The sequence below is a fragment of the Trichosurus vulpecula genome, chromosome 8, assembly GCF_011100635.1.
Source record: "Trichosurus vulpecula isolate mTriVul1 chromosome 8, mTriVul1.pri, whole genome shotgun sequence".
Lineage (NCBI taxonomy): Eukaryota > Metazoa > Chordata > Mammalia > Diprotodontia > Phalangeridae > Trichosurus > Trichosurus vulpecula.
The window spans coordinates 124,631,633-124,655,281 of record NC_050580.1 but is presented as its reverse complement, the minus strand read 5'-3'; the positions used below and the strand labels follow the sequence as shown (position 1 = coordinate 124,655,281).

The 23,649-nt window shown below is 43.7% G+C and overlaps 1 protein-coding gene across 3 annotated transcripts; it reads left to right on the top strand.

Annotated features, from left to right (window-relative positions):
* Nucleotides 1–1,446: 1,446 nt before the first annotated feature.
* ISG20 (interferon stimulated exonuclease gene 20) lies at nucleotides 1,447–15,643 on the top strand. Of its 3 annotated transcripts, none has more exons than XM_036734259.1 (4): nucleotides 1,447–1,532; nucleotides 2,053–2,311; nucleotides 9,915–10,115; nucleotides 15,384–15,643. In XM_036734259.1, exons 2-4 carry the CDS (start codon nucleotides 2,075–2,077, stop codon nucleotides 15,468–15,470), a joined length of 525 nt encoding a protein of 174 aa, XP_036590154.1. In that variant the 5' UTR covers nucleotides 1,447–1,532; nucleotides 2,053–2,074; the 3' UTR covers nucleotides 15,471–15,643. The 3 variants fall into 3 exon arrangements, with proteins under 3 accessions (XP_036590154.1, XP_036590153.1, XP_036590152.1); XM_036734258.1 differs by having other exon boundaries at nucleotides 1,498–1,603; XM_036734257.1 differs by lacking the exon at nucleotides 1,447–1,532 and having other exon boundaries at nucleotides 1,938–2,311.
* Nucleotides 15,644–23,649: the final 8,006 nt, after the last annotated feature.

Here is a 23,649-nt window from a genome sequence, read left to right as displayed (position 1 = left end):
TGGGGAAAATAATAGTACCTACCTCACAGAGTTGTTGTGAGGACCAGATGAGATATTTGTAAAAAGCACCTAACAGTGCCTGGCACATAGTAGGATGCTTGTATAAATGCTTATTCTCTGCCCTTACCGGGTTTGTTTCTGTTTCATCCTGATAGGATGCTTAAACCTCAGCCCTAGGACCAAATCTCTCCCCAGCTCAAAGACCCTATCTTTGACAACAACTCATGAGAGGGCCCAGTGAGGCAAACTATCTCTCCCTGTTACAAGAACAAGCTGACCTTTGTAAAGTTTCCCTTGTATACACAGGACTATCTTGTACCAGTAGAACTATCATATACTGATTCTCGCAGTTACTGTATACAATCTAGACGTCAAGCTATAGATGTCAGCTCCCAAGGCTATCTTGTTACAGACATAGATGTACAGATATATAGACCCCTTAGAAGGTCCCCCTCTTATGCCAGTAGTGAATGACACCTGTGCCCAAGGTACAGAAACTGTATGTTCACCACCTAATTAGCATACTTGCCACACAACTCATTATACTTTTTCTATATATGCCTCAGCATCACTCTTGTTAGGTTGTGAGTTCCCTAAAGGAGCTCTGCCCACCTTTATTAGTGTTATAATAAACTTTTTGCCACCTGCCTGGAAGACTTGCTTGAGTCTGTGAAATCTTTTTAGACAACTCCACCCTGTACCTCGGTATTTTGGGGTCCCTGAACCCCAAAGCACATCAATCACTCAGAGCTTTTCACGCAGGTGATCTCACTATGTGAGACTCTCTTGACCCTACCCCAATTTTTCTGGATAGATCACAAGATGGGTCTCCTTCCTTTAAGCCCATAGGAATCAGAGCTGGAAGAGACCTTAGGGGTCTACCCAACCCCAGAATTTTACAGTTGAGAAAACTGAGATTAAGTAAGTAACTTGTGCACGGTCAGCGATGGTGAAGCAGATCCAGCATGAATCCTCTGATTCAATGTTCTGTTGCACACCATTCTGACCTCTTTTGCTCCTTCTAATCCCGAATCAATAGCCACAGGGATCCAGTTATTTTACTTTCACCAAACAAATTTCCCCAACTCTTCTTCCTACAGTATCAGTTTGGCAAGACTACTCTTGGTGGGGTATTCTCTAGGCTCCAAACCTTACTACGCAGATTCTAGAGGGCTGATTCAGGGAGGAGGAGACTGATAATCGAAGAAAGGAAGATGTTGCAATAGAGTCAGTCAATTCAGATGACTCAGGATGACTGAGCCGAGGACTTTCCTGTTTGTTTTGGTGGAGGGGGGCGAGTGGGCAAATGGGACACTGGAGAAAAGCACAGCCAAGTGCCCTGTGAAGAAACGCAGTCATCAAGAAAAAGAATCGATACAGAAACTTAAATGATGTGCCCCAGGCTCCTCTGACTCCACGTGATCACTACAAGGAAACTGAAACCAAGATTTCAGGGTTCCTAGGTCCACCGTCAGAGATGAGTCATTTGTGATACCGGCTGCAGAAGCTAAAAAGTAGAGGGAGAGCCAGTAGTAAGTTATTCTGAGGGCTGACAGCACTTTTGGTGGCTGGCTGAGTGGGGTCCTGTCTGAAAAGATAGAAGGTGAGAGCACATTGGATTTGGGTCTCCACGAAGAAGTATGTCCTTTGTGGCTAATCATAACTTGTGTTGATATCACCTGAGATGGGGCTCGGCCAGGATCTGTTCCTGATCTTGCCTAGCTGGTTGGGGAGGACCCAGGATCTCTCTCTCTCTCTCTCTCTCTCACTCTCTCTCTCTCTCTCTCTCTCTCTCTCTCTCTCTCTCTCTCTCTCTCTCTCTCTCTCTCTCCCCCTCATGCTTAGTGTAAGGAAACTGGTTGGTTTGTCAGTGTGCCAACTCCTACTGTTGCCAGGTGGCATTTGTGACAAAGGGCAGAGACTATTTAATCTGACTGCTAAGTTTCATAGAGCTTAGTTCAGAGCCAGTTTCCTCCAGGCACCATGGAACTCTAATGATGGTTTAATCAGCCAAAGACTCTCCAGTCACTGCTCCATGATCTTCCTTCTTAGAGCATCTGAGTACCTGCTAACCATGGGGGACCATATCAGGGAGGACCAGATCATCGCCATGGACTGTGAGATGGTTGGAGTGGGATCTCTTCGGGAAAGTGGTCTGGCCCGGTGCAGTCTCGTGGACTATCATGGCTCTGTGGTGTATGACAAATACATCAAGCCAGAAGGGATGATCACAGACTATCGTTCCCATGTCAGTGGGATACAACCCAAGCATATGCTGACAGCTGTACCTTTTGCAAGTGCCAGGGAAGAGGTAAGTGAGGGGACTAGACTGTGGGAGACTGGGCAGGTGAAAAACATCTCTAGTTCCATGGTTTTGGTAAATGGGATTTATGGACAGCAACACCATAACCGGAAACTAATGATGAATCACTAGAAAGTCACCAAGCACAGCCGGTTGGTGAGTTCCCACAGCAGTGGAGAAGGTCTCAGGTAACTTAGCTGTATGGGAGCTAGGGAGCAGTACCTCTGACCTCACACACCTGGAGGTGATCTTAGTAATCACAACTCTTGAAGTCTGCAGATGGGTAAATTGGGGCACAGAGAAATAAAGTGGCTTTTGCTTTGTTATACAGCCAGTGACTACCAGATCTGGAACTAAGTCTCCTAGTTCTCAATCTAAAGCACATTTCATCACACCATGACAGTGACCGATAGGACTGCTATGATCATGATACTCTGGCATTCTTCTTATCAGACAGCTTTCTGTGTGCATATCCTTACAGCCTTGGTGAGGGGGTGGTGATCCGTTAGGAAACATGGGATGTCATTTGTGGCCAGAGGTTAGCATCTCCTTCAGATATGAGTTAACCAAGCCTCCTGCCTCTCATATTAGGGGCCACAGCAGGTAAAAATTGCAATTCTACAGCAGCCCTGAGGGGCTTTCCCTCATATGATTCTCATACAGGATATGGGGCTTAGTGGGACAACAGAAGCCCTGTCTATATTTTAGAACAATTATACGGACACCAAGGTTCTCCCTTGAACAGTATCTTTAACTTACTGGGACACTGGTCATATTCTCCTATTGCAAATTTGTTTCCATATCTCACTGAAATGAAAGTTTTCTACTGTCCAGTCACTCACTTACCGTGACTGGTCTCAGGACCTGGATAAAGCCAAGGCAATTCAACTCTTGATTTTCTATGTTGAGTGAGGTTTGGGAGAGGATAAGGAAATCATGGTTAATTAAAGTATTACAGTGGGTTCCCCCTCACTGCAAGCATTCTATTGGAGTCTGGGTGGCTACTCACCAATCAGTCAATTTATTAGGCACCTACTATGTGCCAGGCACTATGCTTAAACATCGGACATACAAAAAAAGGCAAAAGATAATCTGTGTTCTCAAGGAGCTCATATTATAATGGGAGAGACAACGTGCAAACAACTCTGTACCAACAAGATAAATGAGATAATCAAAAGAGGGGAGGTATTAGAATCAAGGAGGATCAGGAAAGGCTTGCTGTAGAAGGTGGGATTTTAGATGGGACTTGAGGGAAGACTGGGAAGCCAGAAGGCAGAGATAGGGAGGGAGAGCATTCCAGGCATGGGGGACAGCCAGCTGGAGAGAGGATTCCTGCCAGATGATGCCCGAGGGTCCCTTCTATTCTTAGAATCTAATCATTCCAAACCTCGTTTTGGCATCGAACCAAAGCAAAGGTAGGCTTGGGGAGATTCAGGCTTCTTCCTGCCTGGGCACATAATTGGGAGGCTAAGAAACAGTGAGACAGCAGCCAGCAAAAGGGAAAAGGAAGGGCAGCCAACAGGCAGAACAAATAAAGGAAATGGCCATAGCAAGATGAAGCAGTAAGAAATAATTGGCTTTTGTAATGAAACGCTGGAGGCTGGAGGCACTGGGTTAGGTGCTAGGGATACAAATCAAAGAAAGGAACAAGCCCTACATAGCCCTAAGGGGATCAAATAGCACCTGGTCGGCCCAGCAAGGAGGACCGCCCTTCAGTCTGCCTAGTTAGCCTGGGGATGGTTGAAAGTGCTATCTATGTAACTCTATGGACTCCTAGAGGTTGGGAACCCGGAGATATGGTCCTGGCTCTGCCACTGGGTGACTTTAATCCCACTTGCTAGTGTTCTTTGTTGGCATGTTCCTTCTCCTTCCCTCCCCCCCTCCCCCGCCCTCCCTCCATCCCCTAGCTAGGTGGGAAATAGAGAGTCAGACCTGGAGACAGAAAGACCTGAGTTCAAATTCAGCCTCAGGTACTTACTAGCTGTGAGACCTTGGGCAAATGACTTCATCTCTGTCTGCTTCAGTTTCCTGAACTATAAAATGGGGTTCCTAGTAGCACCTACCTCCCAGGGTTGTTGTGAAGATCCAGTGAGATAATAACTGTCAAGTGCTTAGCACAGTGCCTGTCCTATAGTAGGTGCTAAATAAATGCTTGTTTCCTTCCTTCCTTTCCCCTCTCCCCCAGAATATAAACTGAGGAATTTGTGTTTTAGGCACAAACTTTTACTTTTTGGTCTTTGTATCTCTAGGGCCTAACACAGTACCTGGCACATAGTAGGTGCTTGATAAATGCTTGTCAGAGGAATGAATAAATAAATCACTGAACTTCTTCAAAAAAGAGCAGGTTGAGCCAAATGATCTCTAAGGTCCCTTGTGGTCCTGGCATTCAATGACTCTATGACCAGTAGGGGGCCTGAGAGGCCTGATTGGATTAGTGGACAAATTCTGAAGTCTTTGGAAATGATATAGATCCAGCCCTTCTGAACGAAAAACCCTCCCCCTGAAAGAGGAGGCATATTATTTTGTTAATTGTTAATAGCATAGATCACTCAGTCCAATCAGGGCCAAAATCCATTCCAGCATGGACACATTGAAGTATTTCAACAGACCTAGAGAAGAAAATTCTCCTCCATCCTCCCTGCCGCTTTCTTCAGGCTAGCTCCAAATGCTTCTGCCGTCAGGTGGACTGTTGCTCTGACATTAATCAACAAGAAAAGGACTAGTGAAGGCTTGCACAGATCGACAGGCCTTGAGATGGATCTTTTTAAAGACCTGATTTCTTTTTAATAGGAATGATTATGTTCCTGCTGGCTGATAACATTAACTAAGTGCCAAATCACCCAGCAGTGTGTGACTCTCAGGCACTCATCTTGTCAGGAATAATTCAATTTTCAATCAAGTGCATAGTACCCTTTCCCCATGTCCATCCTGAGCCTTGCTGGGGAAGGCTGTAATAGCTAGGAATGTAACAGCTGTGTCTGTGATGAACTAAGTGGAAGGAAAGATGATCCCTCCAGTGGCAGTCGCATGCATCAGATTAATGTATTTTTACAATTCTCCTTCTAAAGTGTTTTCATTTCCTAGTGTTTCGTTTTCTAGGCTGAGCCCCACCCCCCAAGATGAACTGGCACTTTCATTTCCTCCTCTTTACATCAAAGGGGGCAAAACTCTTTCGAATTCTTTAGAATCCTGTTTGCATTTGTATATACATACATGTTGGAATGTAAATAAAGCTAGAAGGTGTCTTAAGAGTTTATCCAATCATAGTATTATGGATTTTAGAAGTGTATCTAAGTTTTTAGAAACTAAGTTTATTAGAAACTATTTAGTCCAACCCTTTCAATTCACAGATAAGGAAACTGAGGCCCAGAAAATTAAGTGACTTACCTAATGTCACACAGGTACTAAGGGTCAGATGTAGGGATATGAATCCAGGTTTTCTGACTCTAGCAGAGTAATCATTCTTTCTATTTTAATCCTCTATTCTACACACACACATACACACACACACACACACACATACACACATACACACATACACACACACACACACACACACACACACACACACCCACACACCAGCATTTTATAGATAAAGAAATTGAGGTCAAGAAACTGACATACTTGAGGTCACACAGGCATATATCATTAAGGCAGAATTCATGACTTCAAAGATAACCATGAATATGCCTGAATGGTCCAGAATCGCAGGATATAAGGAATTCTCTAAGTAGAAAGCAGAGGATTTAAAGCATTTATTGAAACTCAAAAGTAGCAGACCCAAGGACCACTGTCCCCAATTCAACATCCTGGCAAGAACCTTCCAAAACCAGTATGCCCATCTCACAATAGTGACCAGGAGGCCACAGAAAAACATTATGGCATCAAGCCAAGCCATACTGGTGCTTCCCCCCCCCAATGCCAGGGCCCTCCAGCAAGAAGACCACCCACTGGCCTCAAGCCCCTGCTCAGCACTCTCCGGTCTCCACGAGGGTCAGTCCTGCTTTTTTTGTAGCGCCTGCCTCTGTCACCGCCGCTTCTGCCGAAATCTCCAAGCTGTGTTCCAGCTAGCTGACTGCTTCCTCTCTCCTTCAGCTCTTAACTGCTCTCACCAACTGCCTCTTAACTCTGCTCCAACCATTCAGCAAGCTTCGGCCACCACGGGCTTCATGTCGTCACGTGGACCAGAACTCAGGCGCCTACCATTGGCTCCAGTCCTAGCCAATCCCCCCAGGACCCTGAGAGCCCCACCCCCAAAGCCCACTCAAATGGGTGGGGAAGATCTTCCCATTCACTGATTGCCTTTACAAGGTAATAGGTGGCAAATGTGGCGTAGATGACAAATGTGGCAATAGGTGGCAAAATTATTTATCCTGAACCTGGTATTCTATTGGAATTCCTGCCATGGAAACTTATTTACTTATCTTACTTATTTACTGAATCCAAATTCAGCACTTTTCCCACCATACCACATGGCTTCTGTTGGGTACACGCTTTAGGGTTTTATTTACATTCCATTTTAGATACAGGGAAAGTGATGTTGAGGTCCAGGAGGCATGATAGTAGCAACCTATTACCTATCTATCCATCCATCTATCTCCATTCATTCATCCATTTATTCATTCATCTATTAATTATTCATTCATTCATTTATTTATCTATCCACCCACCTACTCATTTATTTATTAATTCATTTGTTTATTTATTTATTCATACTGAACCTGTGATTTTATTGGAACTCTTGCCATGGAAACTTTATATATTTACTTATCTTTCTATTTATCTTTCTGTTTATCTAGCTATTTATTTATTTATCTATTAATATATTTATTTATCCTGAGCCTGTGATTTTATTAGAACTCTTGTAGTAGAAACTTTACTTATTTATTTACTTAATTATCTTTCTATTTATTTATTTCTTTATTTATCTACTAATTTATATAGTTATTTATCCCCAACCTGTGATTTTATTGGAATTCCTGCCATGCAAGCTTTACTTTTTTACTTTTCTCTCCATTCATTCATCCACTTATTTATTTATCCTGAACCTGGGATTTTATTGGGATTCCTGCCTTGGAAATTTATTTACCTATTGTGTTGGCAGTCAAAATGGGCTCTTAGCACTCAGTTCAACCAAGTGCCCTTGAAGAGTTTGGCCTTTATTTCCTTGCTTAAGTTAGGAGTCCTTGATGACCTCCTTTCCTCAAGGGAAAGCCTAGTTTACATGGGTTTGAGTGACATGTTTGGGACATCAGAGGCTTTTAGACCACGTGGGTTTAAGTCGCATCTTTGTGATGATTTTAGGTCACGTGGGTGAGTCGCATGTGTGATTTACCCTTGACCCTGAAAAAGATATAAAACCAGGGGTTGCCTTTCTCTTTTTTAGAGCTCTGACCCACAGCTGTGGTGGCACGGTGACTCTGGGCCAGTCCTTGTCATGAGCTCCCAGGCTGAACTTAGATGTTGGTAACTGTGAATTGTATTTGGCCTGTCTGTTGATGTTTGTAATTTGTCTATATTTGCTCTGAAGTTCAGAGTGCTGGCTTTTTCCCCTGAACTAAGTGAATGGTATTTGTATGCTGAATTAAAGTAAGCTTGTTAACCCCTTAACGTTGCTTTCTTTAGTAAAACAGATCAAAAGAACCTGGGCTTTTGCAGCGTTCTGTGAGTTGGTTGTTGTTGATTTTACACCCCCCACAGCAGCTGCTAGCCAGATTGTTGAAATACTTATCTATTCATTCATCCATCTATCTATCTATCTATCTATCTATCTATCTATCTATCTATCTATCTACCTATCCCTGTGATTTTACCAGAATTTCTGCTGTGGAAACTTTACCTATTTATTTATTAATCTATCTGTCTATCTTTCTATTCATTCATTCATTCGCCCACTCACCCATCTATTTATTTGTTTATTTATCTTGACCTGTGATTTTATCAGAATTCTTGCCATGGAAACTTTATCATCCATCTATCCATTCATTTACCTACCTTTCCTATGATTTTATTGGAACTCCTGCTGTGGAAACTCCCTCCACCAATGAAGATCAACAATTTATCTATAACTTTTGGTATTAGAGTTGGTTGGAGACACTGAGAGGATAAGGGACTTTCCCATGGTCATGTAGCTAGGGTGTGCTTGAATCCAGATCTTCTTGGCTCTAGGGCTGGCCTCTCAGTAGCATATGATAATAGCTGACATTTATATTTTGTTGTTGTTCACTTGTTTCAATTGTGTTTGATTCTTCCTGACCCCATTTGGGATTTTCTTGGCAAAGATACTGGAGTGATTTGCCATTTCCTTCTCCAGCTCATTTTACAGATGGGGAAACTGAGGTGCATAGAGGTTAAGTGACCTGACCAGGGTCACCTGGCTAGTAAGTGCCTGAGGCTAGATTTGAACCAAGGAAGATGATTCTCCCTGACTCCAGGCCCTGCATTCTATCCACTGCACCACCTAGCTGCCCAACCTTTATATAGGACTTTGTAGTGATGAAGTGCTATCATATTCATTCTTTCATTTTAACCTCACAACACCTCTGTGAAACAGAAAATCCAAGTATCATTATCCCCATTTGTTGATTAGGAAACTGAGGTGCCCAGCGATTATGTGATTATGTGATTTGCTTAAGGTCACACAACTGAGTAGTTGAGCTGAAATTTGAACCCAAGCCTTCAAAATAATCCCGCGCTTTTCCTACCACATCGTTCTACTTGCTCATGGTGTAGAGCCGAGAACAATGCTGAGGCAGTGGGCTCTTTTGAAATAGGAAGTGACTCCAGCAGCCATCAGTCGGATGGTGCAATTGCACTGCATTTGGAGCGCTTCTTCCCAGATCAGTCAGGGGGATGGTTATTTCATTACTGAATTTCCTCTGGCGCAACAACATTTTTTTTTTTCAACTAAGGAGAAGTAGACTTTGTGTACAAAACAAATGAAGGCTTTGGGTTTGCACAAGGGGGTGGGGACTTAACACTTAATAGTAGCAAAGTCCATGCTGACCACAACCTCCTCACAATCCTGACTTAAAGAGCCCTAAAGTTATGGGCTGATATTAGTCCTTTTCTATTATTGCCTCACCCTGACTCTCTGTCTCATACATACTCCCCTCCCCACGATGAAACCTGAACCTGCAGCACAGAGGTGCTGGGAGAAGCCTTGGCTGTAAAAAGTGTCCAACAGTACATGCAACATTGAATAGAACCCTACCTCGACTGCTGAGAGAGCTACAGATATAAACCTTTTGAATATCAGAAAATTTCATTCTCCATTGGCTCAGTAACGTTTGTTTTGTGACATCAAATTGTAGATAACGGCCCAAGACATTGAGGAAACAGTAATATTGAGTGGAGTGGCCATGGTGGTGGTGTTGTATGTAATTTTTCAAATACTGGGTTGTCTGATTCTGCTTGGATGCCCCATCGCCAGGCACGTGATTTTATTCCTTGAGCCATATCCTGTCCAATGGGGCTCCTACAGTGATAGGTGAACATGTGGTCTTTTCCCCTTTGCTTAAGCCATAGAAGGAGCTTGAAACAAGACTTTGGTCTTTCATAGTTAGGGCCTGATGTGTGAGGTGACGCATGTGTCTTGTGTCTCCTGGTCTAGATCTTGGAACTCCTCCGAGGCAAGCTGGTGGTAGGCCATGACCTCCGCTATGACTTTAAGGCATTGAAGGAAGACATGACAAAATACAGGATCTACGATACCTCCCAGGACCGGCTGCTTTGGGCAGAGGGAGGCCTGGCGGGCTGCCGGCGGGTGTCCCTCAAGGTTCTGTGTGAGAGGGTCCTCAAGAGAAGAATTCAGGTGAGATTGGGGTTGGGGTTAGGGTGCAATGACATCTCTTTTTTAAGGACCTCTATTTGAAAAAACCAAGACCACTTTAGGATCCCATTATGATGCTCAGGCACTGAATGACAGCATTCTCCCTCTATTTAATTCCAGAACTGTTACTAGAAGAGGGCAAATCAGGATGTCCATGCCAGCGGGCCCTATGCCTTTTGGGCTCCTGTCTGCCCCTATACAACTTTTGCAGTGCAGTGATTCAGAGAGAGAGCTAGATTGCCAGCCAGTGGTAAAAGATCAACCAACCAGAAGAATGGTAGTGTGAGGAAGAATACTAGAAATGGAACTAGAAGATGGGGTGATTATGGTCCTAGAATTCTAGGATCTAGAGCTGGGAAGGACCTTAGAGATGATATAGTTCAGGGGTTCTTAACCTGGGGCCCATGGACTCCCAAGAAGTAGATTCTTAACTTGGGGTGCATGAACTTACATAGGAAAAAATTACATTACAGTAATTTCTAATTGAATTTAGCATATCTTTCAATTATTTGTTAAGTCAACAAGCATTGATTAAGTGTCTACTATGTGCTAGGTACTGTGCTCAGTGCTGGGATCCAGAAAAAATGTACCCGCTCTCAAGGAGCTCACAGTCTAATGGGGGAAACAACACGCAAACAATTATGCACAAATAAGATACAGATGAGAGGACAGGCTGAGATAATCTCAGAAGAAAGGCACCAGTATCAGAGGGGATTAGGAAGGGAGGGCATCTTACAGAAAGTGAGGTTGTTGTTGGGACTTGAAGGAAGCCAGGAGGTGGAGATGAGGAGAAAGAGTTTCAGGCATGGGGAACAGCCAGTGTTGCCAAAGGGGTCAACGATGCAAAAAAGCTAAAAATCCCCTGACCTGCTAGCTTTTGCATTAACCTCTGTCAAATCACTTACTCCACTTCTTCTGCGTGTCATGTTTGTTTTATCTGCAAAGTGGGCATAATGCAAAACTGTCTGCCTCGCAAGAGCCTGTTGGGCTCAAATGGAATAGAAAATGTTTGAAAGCATTTTGAAAACTGCTATGTGCTCTACAAGTATGATTCTATTTCATTTGCAAAGGATCATTATTACTATTCTTATCATTTACATATAGCCTTCTCTTAAAGCCCCTCCCTCCTTTCCACTCTTAATCTTTATGTTGCATGTTTGCCTAATAAGGTAGGATGGTGACAGATGGCCTTATCTAAGTTTCCCAAAGGACCCCTGTGACCAAGAGATTACATTGCTCCATCTCTCCCTTTCGGCTATTGCGTGATGTTCAAGCTGATGTGCATCTCCACCTCCTGGCTTCCTTCAAGTCCTAAGACAATCTCACCCTCTGTAAGATGCCCTTCCTCTTCCTGAACCTTACTTAAACCTTCTTGGTAAAGTATAGGTATTAAGACCCTCTAAAATTCAGAGGGAAAGAAGGAACTAGGTTTGGAGGCTTTGAGGCTCAGGCCAGTGATCAGAATGTTAGCTAAACTTGGTTTTCTGTCAGCATATGGTGACAAGACTGAGCCTTGGAGAACCATATCCGATGGGCCATAGCTCTATAGCTAAAAAGGAACATAGGCGTCATCTGGTACAACCCCACATTTTTAAAAAAGAGGAGCCTGAAGCCCAGAGATGTTAAGTGATTTGTTCAAGCTATTGAGTAGCAAATCTAGGATTGAAGGTCATATCCTCTTATTCCAAATCCAACATTCAGTCCATTACACCAGGTTGCCGTGATGTTTGTCGACATTTGAGCCTTAAACCATTAAGTCTGACTATTTGTTTTAAATTATTTCTTTAATCAGATAGCATAGAACCCATATCATATAGCATAGAATCTCTACCCCAGGATTTAGAACTAGTAGGGACCTTAGAGGTCCATTTTAGAGATGAGGAAACTGAAGACCAAGAAGTGAAGTGAAGTCACTTGGTCAAGGACACATGGACAGTAAGTGACAGAGTCCTCTGACTCCAATACCTTGGGACTTTGCCCTATACCGTGAAGAGCCCAGAGTAACTTCCAGAGTTGCTTCTGAGCAGCTACACCATCAAGGGCATGTCTTCTATGCAGAGGAAGCGTTGGACATCCTCAGCTTGAGAAATCCTGTCTCTGGGGGAGTCCCTGGTGTCGTCAGACCCTCTTCTCTTCATGCTGAGTGCACAAGGACACCCGACCAGTAGCTGATGTCTTTTCTTGAAAATGACAGTTATAGGAGTCCAAGCAGTCAGCACCCAAGCATTGACACATGTGGCACATGTGAGGGCATAATTTGAGATTGGCATGGCAGAGATAAGTTAGAACAAAGAAAGGATTTTTTTTTTAATTCAAAGCGCCGTTGGAAGGGGGAGCTTGAGGTAACATCTTCTCTGAGGACCTTTAGGAATTAAATGGATGTCAGTCTTGGTAATTTGTAAGTGCAGAGCTATAGAAACCCAACTGCTAGACACCTTAAGATCATAGGATCTGGAGGCTAGAAGGGACCTTGGTTCATCTAGTCCAGTCCTCTCAATTCACGGATGGGGGAATCAATGAGGTCCACAGAGAATATGTGATTTGCCTAAGGTAGAATGGGTTGCAGAACCAAGATTCGAATCTAGGTCCTTAGACTCCAATGTCCAGTAGTCTTTTGATTATATCATTACTGTCTTTGGGGAAGCCCAGCCCGTGCCTCAGAAAGACACGAGTTCAGATTTGACCTCAGACGCTTACTAGCTGTGTGACCTTGGAGAAATCGCTTAACTTTTATTTGCCTCAGTTTTCTCAATTGTAAAATGTCAATCATAATAGCCCCTACCTCCCAGGGTTCTTGTGAGGATCCAATGAGATAATATTTGCAAGGTGTTTATTTAGCACAGTAGGCATTATGTAAATGTTGGCTGGTATTATTACTATTGTTAATTATTATTATTTCACAGTTATGGCTTATTTCCCAACTCTTCCATTACTTGCAAATTGCATGGTCTTTCCAATCCAACAGACTCTTACTAAGTGTCTACTATGGGCTAGGCACAGACATAATTCTGTAATTCTACACAACAGAAATATCTATCCCCATTTCTTGTAGCAAGACAATGAAAACCTTCCTGAAAGTTCCCTGCACTATGTGCCTTTAGGTTGCTGTGAGATCAATTCTGGCTCACATCTCTCTCTGGCTGTGTCACATATGCCAATGTGGGCCCCATGACACTGTTACCTCTCTGCTTTCCAGACACACTGCTAGGGAAGCCAGGTCAATAAAACACCTCATTGGTTATTTTCAGCCTGAGTTGTTTCCTCCTGGTCTGGGGCTCCTTAATTAAAAAAGAACTGCCAAGCAGTTTTGATCAACCAGCATGACAGCATTGAAGTGCCCTCCTGGATACATGGCCACTGGTGCTCTTGCCAGGAGCCCTCTGACGGGGAGAGGGAACAGACTTTTGCATTATTGTAAATGATGAGTTTTATGGGGACATTTTTTTCATGGACAAAAAAAATCTGTGGACACTTCAAGTTCCTGAACATGATATGTGAGTGCTTCCAATGGTGGTGGTGATGGCGATGATGGGTTTCAGGTTCATTGAGATTTTCCATATTCTTTGGCTCTCCCTTTAAGATATGGTTGCCATTTTTGCATATCCCACCCTGTTGCAGCACAGGAAGTTGAAGCTCCAAATCAGTTCCCTCATCCTATTCCACCTCTCTTGAAACCAAAGGATCTTATCCTAATGCCTCAGGGATTCCTCAGCTCTTTGGCAAATGTTGGTGGCAGTTAGATAGGTGGTGCAGTGGATAGAGTGTTGGACTTGTAATCAGGAAGATGTGAGTTTCAGTCCTGACTTAGATGCTTACTAGCTGTGTGACACAGAGCAAAAATGTAGCCTCTTTCAGCCTCAGTTTCCAGTTCTGAAAAATGAAGATAATAATGGCACATACATCGAAGGGTTGTTATGTGTAAAACACTTCGTAAACTTTAAAGCTCAGTATAAATGGAGTCACACTACCAACATGGTGTTGAGCATCCTTAATGCTCTATGCTTAGTAAAAACAGAGCTTTCCTATCCCTATTCCTGTCTCCAAGAAGGAATTCTTGGAGGAATTAGCATTTCATGGGAGATAGAATATATGTTAGCAACAAGAAGACTCTGTAGATGTAAGAAGCTTTCTAGAAGAAAGAACCAAGGGGTGGGGAACCTGCGGCCTCAAGACCACCTGTGGCCCCCTAGGTCCTCAAGTGCGGCCCTTTGACCGAATCCAAACTTCACAGAACAGATATTTTTATTAGAGGAATGTTTGGATTCAGTCAAAGGGCCACACTTGAGGACCTAGAGGGCCACAGGTGGCCTTGAGGCCGCAGGTTCCCCACTCCTGGCTTAGATCTTTCCTTAAACAGTGCCCCTGCTCTTCCTCCTGGGCCTTCCAAGACTCTGCTCCTCAAGGGAGCCAGAATACAGCAGCTCTATGGCTTGGGGCTTAATAATTGCAACAACTCACATTCATATGTCACTTTACAGTTTATAAATCTCCCGCAAGGTCGATACTGAAAGAATTATTGTCCCCACTTTGCAGATGGGGAAAGGGGAAGGGAATAAGCATTTACATCACACCTATTATGTGCCAAGCATTGTACCTGTGATCATCATCATCATCATTGAGATTATTATGGCCTCCAAGACAAAGAGCATTTAATTATGCAAAGTATTTGTTACTGCAATAACAAATGGCCAGATTGTGTTGCATAATCAGTCTGTTGGTGTGACTTACTAGGGAGAGGTCTTTCCCAATATCTTGGGAGCTGTGGCATGTGACTCAATTACTTGTTTCTTCCTTCTTTGCTTTTACAAACACCTCATCTGATCCTCACAACAGCCCTGTGAAGTCTGTGCTGATATTATCTCCATTTTATAGTTGAAGAAACTGAGGCAAATAGAGGTAAAATGACTTGCCCAGGATCTCACAGCTGTAAGTACCTGAGGCCAGATTTAAATGCAGGTCTTCCTGACTCCAGGTCCAGTCACTACTTACTGTGTCACCAGCTACCATAAACCAATGGGTAAACACTTCATGTCTTGCAGCCCCAGCTCCTGTGTCCAAATCCAACTCTCTTTTCACTGTATCATTCTGCCTGGCAAGTCTTGAGTGTTTCTGCAGCCCAAGCCCTGGTTCCAGGGAATAGAGATGAGGATTAAGCTTGGGCCCCAGTCATGGTGGACCTTTCCCAAATATCCTCAGTCTGAACCTCTTCACTCTGGTGACTGAATATCTCTCTTGTGTGTGTCTTTACAGAACGGCAGGCTTGGCCACTGCTCTGTGGAAGATGCTAAAGCTACCATGGAACTCTATAAAAGATCCAGGATAATAAGGGCCAACTGAAAGCGGGAATGCAGAGGAGGACACAGCTGCCCTCCAGTTCAAAGGTCAATCTCAAGAGGATGGATGGAAGCCACAAACCTTCAGGGAAACCTTCTTCCCTTTAGAAACATCTCCCAAAGCCTTTCACTTTCTTGCTTGTATTATGATAATAAAATGGATCTCTATTTTCTCTACTCAGATTTTTTTTTCTGCCCCTCTCCATCCTACTTCCTGTTATAGAGGCTAATGTTTGAAGAGATTTATTTGTTGACACTGCCAGATGGATAGAGTGCTGGACTTAGAGACAGGAACACCTGGAACTAAATCTATCCTCAGACACACACTAGCTGTGTGACCCTGAACAGGGCTCTTCAAATCTTGCTTCAGTTTTCTCATCTGTTAAAAGGAGATATAATAGCCCCTACTTTGCAGGGTTGTTATGAGGATAAAATGAGATAATATTTGTAAAGTGCTTTACAGACCTCAAAGCACTTGTTAAATGTTAGCTGCTATTATCATCATCAGCCTTGATATTGTTATGGCCCTCAAAAGAGGGAACATTTAATTTCGCAAAGTATTTGTTACTTTAATAACAAAGTACCCAGATTGTGTTGTGAACAGTTGGCTGGTGTGACTTACTGGGCAGAGGTCTTTCCCAATATCTTGGGAGATGTGGCATGTGACCCAGTTATTTGTTCCTTCTTTCTTTGCCTTCTCCTTTTCATGTTGTGTTAGTGAGGTTGCCTTGCGTAAAATACTGGTAAAAGGAAGCTGGGAACTTGCTTACTTCCGGACCTGAAAGGAAGGAAAGTTTAGGTCCTGTTGCTTGTATATAAGCCACTTGTGAGCTCGGATTCATATTTGTGAGGGCTCTTTTCTGGAAGTGCATCTGTTGAGGAAGAAAAGAAACCCAGGGATGTAGGAATCCCAACCCAAAGTTCCCAGAGCAAAGTCGCCTGGCACGAATTCACAATCACAAGAATTCTTTAAGTCAAGTTGGCAAAGATTTATTATTATGCTTTACAGTGGCTAAGAGTTCTTAGGGAAACTGTAACCTTAGAGGGCTGCAGGGAGAGCTTAAATATGAGATTTGGGGGTGATTAGGTGTTTTGGGGTGGGATTAGGGAGTGGTTAAGGGGTGGTCAGTTCTTAAAGGAACACACACTTTTTGTATCTACTGCGCAGGGGTATTACCCAGAGTTCACTGGGAAATAGCCCAAGGGAGGATACTAGGGGGTGTGGTTTTTACTGTGAACTATCAGTCAGGGCTAACAGGCAATTTCTATGTAGCTTCTCATCTAATGTCTTGTTAGATAAAATACTATGTCTAGGATACATATTAGAAAGGTCAGTAGGTAGCAAATATGGTCATGACTCAGTGCACAGTCAATTATCAGCATCTGGGAATCAGTCTGTAGATAGGCACAGCTGCTTACTGAGGAAGGAGCAGAGGTAAGTGTATTGCTGGGGCATGCTGCCCTTTAGCTAGAGAGAAACTGTTAGGACCAGAATGTGTTTTAGAACCGGGGTTCAGGCACAGGCACCCAAGCAGAGGCTGTTAGAATTAGGGTCCAAGCACAAGCACCCCATCACATCCTACAGAGCTTGAGGCCCAGTTCCCCAGGTGAAATGGGATGGCTCACAAGTCAGCTGGAAGTCTAAATAACCAGTTAATGCTGTGCTAACAGAAACCCAAGCACTCAACAGCACTGAATCAATAAAAACATTTCATTGTAACAGAAAAGGAAGCATAACATATTAGAAACATTCTCAGCACCCATTTCCCAAATGGTTATATTGTCCTGTGGTCTCACATATTGGTGAGTGAGGTTTTAGACTTTAACATATACCTTGTTTCACAACTGGACAACTTCTGAGTCCTCACAACTGTCTCTGTCTCTTTCTCTGTCTCTATCTCTGTAGCTTTCTCCTCTCTCTCTGTCTCTATCTCTGTCTCTCTTGTTTCTGTCTCTCTTGTCTCTGCCTCTATCTCTCTCTGTCTCTCTCCCTCCTTCCCCTTCATCTTTCTCCCTCTTTCTTTCCCTCCCCCCTCTCTTTCCCTCCCTCACTTTCACCTCTCTCCCTCTCTCTTTCTCTCCCTCACCTCTCTCCCTCCCTCTCTTTCTCCCCTCTGTTCTTGACAACCTCCCTTCTCTCCATCCTACTCCCTATCCCCTTCACCTCCTCCCTCTAACTTCTCTCCTTCTTGACAGATGATGTGGTCTTCTGAAGCCTCTACCATGAAGGTATTTGATTTGTTCCATAGGGTTATCTGTATTCTGTCGTGTCTCCTGTGGATGACATTGTAGCCCCAGCTCTACCCCTTTGTCATACTGAATCTCCACATTCTATTCTATTGCTTTGTAAACTTTTTCCATCTCAGAAGACTCTTGAACTGATTAATGTCTTCAAGTTGTGACATAATTAACTTGTGCCTAGACACATAGTCCCACGGGATATGGAATATTAAGATTTCCCCCCCTCAATGAGTGATGCTCTCTGGGTCTGAGCACAGTGGGAAATGGAGTTCTGAGGACTTCTTCCTTTATCCTTGTTTACTAAATTCTATATTTTTGCTAGTTCTAACTTCCCCTCCACTTAGTCCCTTTGGAAAGCTGTTAATTCAGGTGAAGACTGCCTCTGAGAGATGATGGAGAGATATTCTGGGTCCCAAGTGGTCCATGGGTCTGACTCACTATAGCTATTTTTATGTTCTTTTTTGGTGGGGGTACTAAGGAAATATTTCGGAAATCTGAATATGTGGGATTTGCTTCTGATTATGAGAGTTCAGGTGAAGGAGCTTGGCACCAGAGGCAAGGATGAAACAAATACCACCCAGCGCCTCAATCATTGAAGCAGCTGGTCCCACTGTAGTGTTGGCCAAATGTCCACCTTGTCCTAAGCATATGGACTCTATTTGTCTGGAGGTGGAAAGATCACCTTTTCTACTGTTGTTTTAGTAGAGGACTGGATTTGGAATCAGAGGACCTAAGTTAAAATTCCAGGATGTTACTTACTTCTGGTGTCACCTTGGGTAGGTCATTTATTCTCTTAGTATCTCAGTTTCCTTATCTACAAAATGATGAGATTGGACTAGACGATCTTTGAAGTCTATTCAAACTTAATCTTATGATCCATGAATAATGCAGACAGGGATCAACTCTGATTTGAGAGTTGAAGCCCTTTTGCTCCTAATCTATCTTTATTTCTAATATGTTTTGTCGATGCCTTTTTTTCTTTATATCACAGACATTTCTGGAAAAAGATTCTCCTTCTTCTCTCTAGATCAAACTCTTCCTTGACAAAACCTCATGAGCAGTGACGGCATTGCCCTCATATCCAACATTTAATAATCCCTTGCTCTTCTGGTGTGAGAGGAAGGCGTGCTTTGTTATCTGGGTTAAAGGACTATCCTTGCCAACCCTTCATTTTTGTGACTCTAGTTCTTAAATGGGTTGAAGGTGAGTATTTGTGCCCTCGTTTATGCTTAACCTACAAGTGAAAGGATTTTATGGAATGTGGATGGAAACTCCTTGGACTGCTGCCGGGGTGGGGGTGGGGTGGGAGAAGGGAGCAAGGCCTCTGAGGTGCTCTCTGGCTCTAAATCTATGATTCTTTGAACAGGAAGTAGGAGCAGATTTAGGGAATGGAGAATCATGGAGTCTTCTGTAATATAAAGAGCTCTGATGTAGTAGAAAGACTTTTCTGTATTTAGAGGGGGAAGGGAATGAAACAAGCATTTGTTAAGTACCTACTATCTGTCAGTATAACAACAATGTTGCTAGCTGCTTCTGTAGGGGTGAAAAACCAACAACACCAGCACACCAGAAGGCTGCTAACCCAGATTCTTTGATCTGCTTCTCTAAGGAAAGCAACTTTAAGGGATTAACAGTCTCACTTTAATCAAACATACATATATAATTCACTTAGTTCAGGGGGAAAAGCCAGCACCCTGAACTTCAGAGCAAATACAAACAGAAAATATAAACAGATCAAAATACACAAAACAATAGACAGGCTTCTAGCTTTCTGTCCAGCATCTCAGTACATAGTTACCAGGAAAGCACCAACATCTTGGTTTTCAATCGGTGGGTGGGGCAGGGGAGTCCTTAACAACAGCTGCCCAGAGTCTCGTCTAGTCAAATCACACCACACTGTTCCAGTGAGTGAGAGCCCTAAAACAAAACACCAACCTCAGAGCTCCTATACCCTGTTCAAGATCAAAGGACGTCATAACCATGTGATTCAAAACCATGTGACACTTCTTCAGGCATCACAACCACGAGACTCAAACCTACGTGAACTAGGCCTCTTGTTTCTTAAGCAGGTCGTCAAAGACTCCGGGATTTAATCAAAGAAACAAAGGCACTTGATTACTTCAGTGCTCCAAAAGGGAAAACAATTTTAAAAAAAGTCCCACCTTAACTACCAATACAGCCAGGCACCGCACCAAGCACTTTAAAAAAATTTGATATTTACAACAACTCTGGGATTAGGGACCTATTATTATCCCTATTTTACAGTTGAGGAAACTGAGATAAATAGAGGTTAAATGACTTGCTCAAGGGTCACTAAGTGTCTGAGGCTAGATTTGAATTCACATCTTCCTGACTCCAGGGTCAATACTCTCTCCACTGAACCGCCTATCTGCCTCAGGAGCCATAGAACCTTGGTTCAAATCCTGACCTTACCTTTGTTGTGTTTCAGTCACATCTGACTCTTTATGACTCCATTTGGGGTTTTCTTGGCAAAGATATTGAAGTGCTTTGCCATTTCCTTCCCCAGCTCAATTTACAGATGAGGAAACTAAGGCAAACAGAGTGAAGTGACTTGCCCAAGGTCACCCAGCCAGTAAGTATCTGAGGTCATATTTGAACTCAGGACCTCCTGACTTCAGGGCTGACTCTGTACCCATTGTTTCACCTAGCTGACTCACCTACTATTAAATCTGTAATATGAGGATACAACATATACTACTTAGAGAGAATTGCACCCTCATAAACCTTAAAGTTATATTGTTATTATTAATCTAATTAATAATTACAATAAGCCAAAAAAAAACCTAAATGCAAGCTGTGCATAAGAGTGAGTGTCCATTAAGAAACCCTATGTCTCTGCCTTTATAGACCTCTGTCTTATCAGGACATTGGCTAGAAACCTTCCTTGGTTTGGAGGTGGGGGTGGGGCAAGGAAGAGGAAAGGAACGGGAAGAGGGGGGAGAGGAGGGGAGTGGGAAGGAGTCAGGAGGCATTTCTTGATCTCTTACTATCATCTCTGGTGCAACTAAGGATGTGAATCTCTGGATAATGATCTTTGGCCTTCTCTTGTTGTTCTGCATCTTTTTAAAGCTTCCAGGTGTGTCTTGGGGCAGGGTGAGTCCAGGATGTAGACTCTGTGCATGTGTGTCTTGGGGTGACCATTAGGTGGTGCTCTTGGCCTGTCTGTTCACATAACCAGATTATTAGGCATATAGGAACTGATTGGGATGGGACAGAAACGGGGTTTCCCAAGGATACTTAGAATGTTAGAGATGAAAGGAAGTATAGGGATCACATGATCTGTTAGAGAGGTGAGAAAAATGAGACCCTGGGAGGTGAGGGACTTGCCCCACAATAATACTGGCTAGCATTTATATAGCGTTTTAAGATTAGCAAAGCACTTTATAAACACCATCTCATTTTATTCTCCCAACAACCCTGTGAGGTAGATGCCATATCATGACTCCCATTTTATAGATGAGGAACCTGAGGCACACAGAGATTACGTGGTTCTCCTAGGGCCAAACAGCTAATACTTTTCTGAAGTCAAATTTGAACTCAAGTATTCCTGACTCCAGATCAGGATTGTACTGCCTAGCAGCCTCAAACTAGATAGCGTCGGTACCTGGAGAAGGGAGGCAGTGTGATGTGGTAGAAAGAGCATTGAACTCTCACAATGGACTTGGAGTGACAAGATCTGAGTTCAAATTCCAGCTCTGCTTCTTAAAACCCATGTGACCTAGGTAGAATGAGTCATTTAACCTCTTGAGAATCTAGTTTCCTCATCTATAAAATAAGGGAGTTGGGTCAGATGACCACTGAGGTCCCAGCCTTAGTTCTGTGACCTTTATGATCCTAAGGACCCAAGGCTCTTTATAACTGATCCTTTATAACCAGCTCAACCACACTTCCTGAGGATAGATAGACGGCTGTGTATCAGGCAGTTCTAAAAAGGAGTTTTTCACCATGACTTCACTCTATGTAAATGCCACTGCCCAGGGTGGAAAATGGGAATGTTCAGGGTAGGTAGGGTTGGTGGTCTTAAAGAACTCTGAAGAGTTCAAGTGGTATCAGGTGCCAGCTGATGAACTTGGCTAACTGGGAGAGGATGGAAGGAAGAGGCGGGGTTTAGGAACCTGCAGTCCTAGGTCCTCAAGTGAGGCCCTCAAAGGGTTCCCCACCCCTGTTCTAAGCACTGGGATGTGTGCTATCTGCACAGCGTGCTCAAAGCTCTGAAAGCCTCTCTAGACTCACAGTTCCAAAGAGTTTTAACTTTCCGTGGGGTTTGGGAGGGACCAGGACCACAAGTCTAACTTGAGTCTTCAGCCTTCCCATAATAATCGGCTCATCGCCTGCGTTTTCAACAGGTCGCCAGCATAGCTAGATTTCTCTGTGAAGTTTACCAGATTCTAGATTTAGAGCGGGAAGGAAGCTTAAGGGTCACTTAGTCTGACCCCTTTGTTTTACAAGTAGGGAAACTATGGCCCAGAGAGGTGAATTGGTTTTCCCAAGGTCACACAGAGCTGGGAAGAGAAGCCCGGCCCACTGACTCCAAACCAGTGGCCTTTCTACCATGTCATGCTGCCCCAAACCTTATCAACTTCTTAGAACAAGAGAAACAAATAGCTGCTACTGGTCCACATATTGAGGTCTCATCTGCTATATGTGTCCCTGGTCCATTTGTGTCTCAACACCATTTGGAGACATTTTTGGCATTTGTTGATCTCATTCAATTCAATTCAGCAAGCATTTGTTAGTCACCGACTAGGTGCCAAGCACTGTGCTAGGCACTGTGGGTACAAAGACAAAGCCTAAACAGTCCTGCCCTGAAAGAGCTTTCAGTCTACCATTTGGAGCATTGACATAGGCTTTCCAGACAAGTAAACTCTAACGAGCCAGTTGTTAGGTTAGAAAGGAAGAGGAGGGCCCCTTCCTTCCAGAAAAGTGAATTTGAGAGACCAGGAAAGAACACACAAAATGACTCGTGCCAATTAAAGACAGTCACCTACTGTCACCTAAAATGAGATGAGGAGAAGGGGGAGATATAAAGCCCTCCTGCACAAAGGAGGACCTGTGAGGTTTCCAAGGCTACTCGAGAGTAGGGGTTCTAAAAATGGCCCTGCGGTCCTGAAAGAACCTGAATAAACTCTGACTCAGGCCTGTTTGCTAACGAATCCACCTTCCCAGCAGTCAGCCTGGCAAGAGCCAACAAAGCCAAGGGTTTGAAAAGCCACAGGGAGACTCTCCAATCAGAACTCCTGGGCCCTGCTGCCTAAGAGCTGGGAGATTCCGGAGCCAAGGGGCCTATGCAGGGGAAGAAGTGAATCCTGCCTCTGAGAGGCATCCCTGGTGCTTGGAAGCATTTTGTGCCTCAAAGTACCAGGACTCACAGAGGAAGACGGCTGCCATTCTGTTCTCCCCTCTACACTGGATTCATTGTCAGACCTTGGACGGTCATAGCAACTCCTGTCCTTGGCGCTTCAAACACAGAGACTGAATTTGGAGTTTTAAGGAACTGGATTCATATCCCGGCTTTGTTGCTTACTACCTGTGTGACCTTGGACAATTCACTTCACCAATATCAGTCTCAGATTGCTCATTTATAAAATGGATGGTGGGACTAGATGACCTCAAAAACCATTTCCGGCTTTTGATCTATGAGCCTATGATGCTACTTGAGTAAGCAACCCTGCCTAAAGTCAGATAGGAATCCACCATGGAGCTGGGAACAAAGCCTTGCTCATGTTCAGGGCTTCAGGTCTGTTCTCCCATGCCAGGCCAACTTGCTCTCCTTAAACCATCTTCCCTAGATTCTATTCCTCAAATTGCACTGAATTTAGGTTCTCCTTCCTCAGCACAGGATGCTCTGGTCAGCTCTCCTGAGTCGCCACCTGCTGAAAACAAAAACAAAACAAAACAAAAAAACTTCCCCATTTTCAGCA

Excerpts from the sequence above, each read along its gene's own strand:
- ISG20 (XM_036734257.1), top strand. The coding sequence starts at position 2,036 with ATGATCTTCCTTCTTAGAGCATCTGAGTACCTGCTAACCATGGGGGAC. Across the intron at positions 2,312-9,914 it reads TTGCAAGTGCCAGGGAAGAG|ATCTTGGAACTCCTCCGAGG; the intron begins GTAAGTGAGGGG and ends CTCCTGGTCTAG. Across the intron at positions 10,116-15,383 it reads TCCTCAAGAGAAGAATTCAG|AACGGCAGGCTTGGCCACTG; the intron begins GTGAGATTGGGG and ends GTGTCTTTACAG.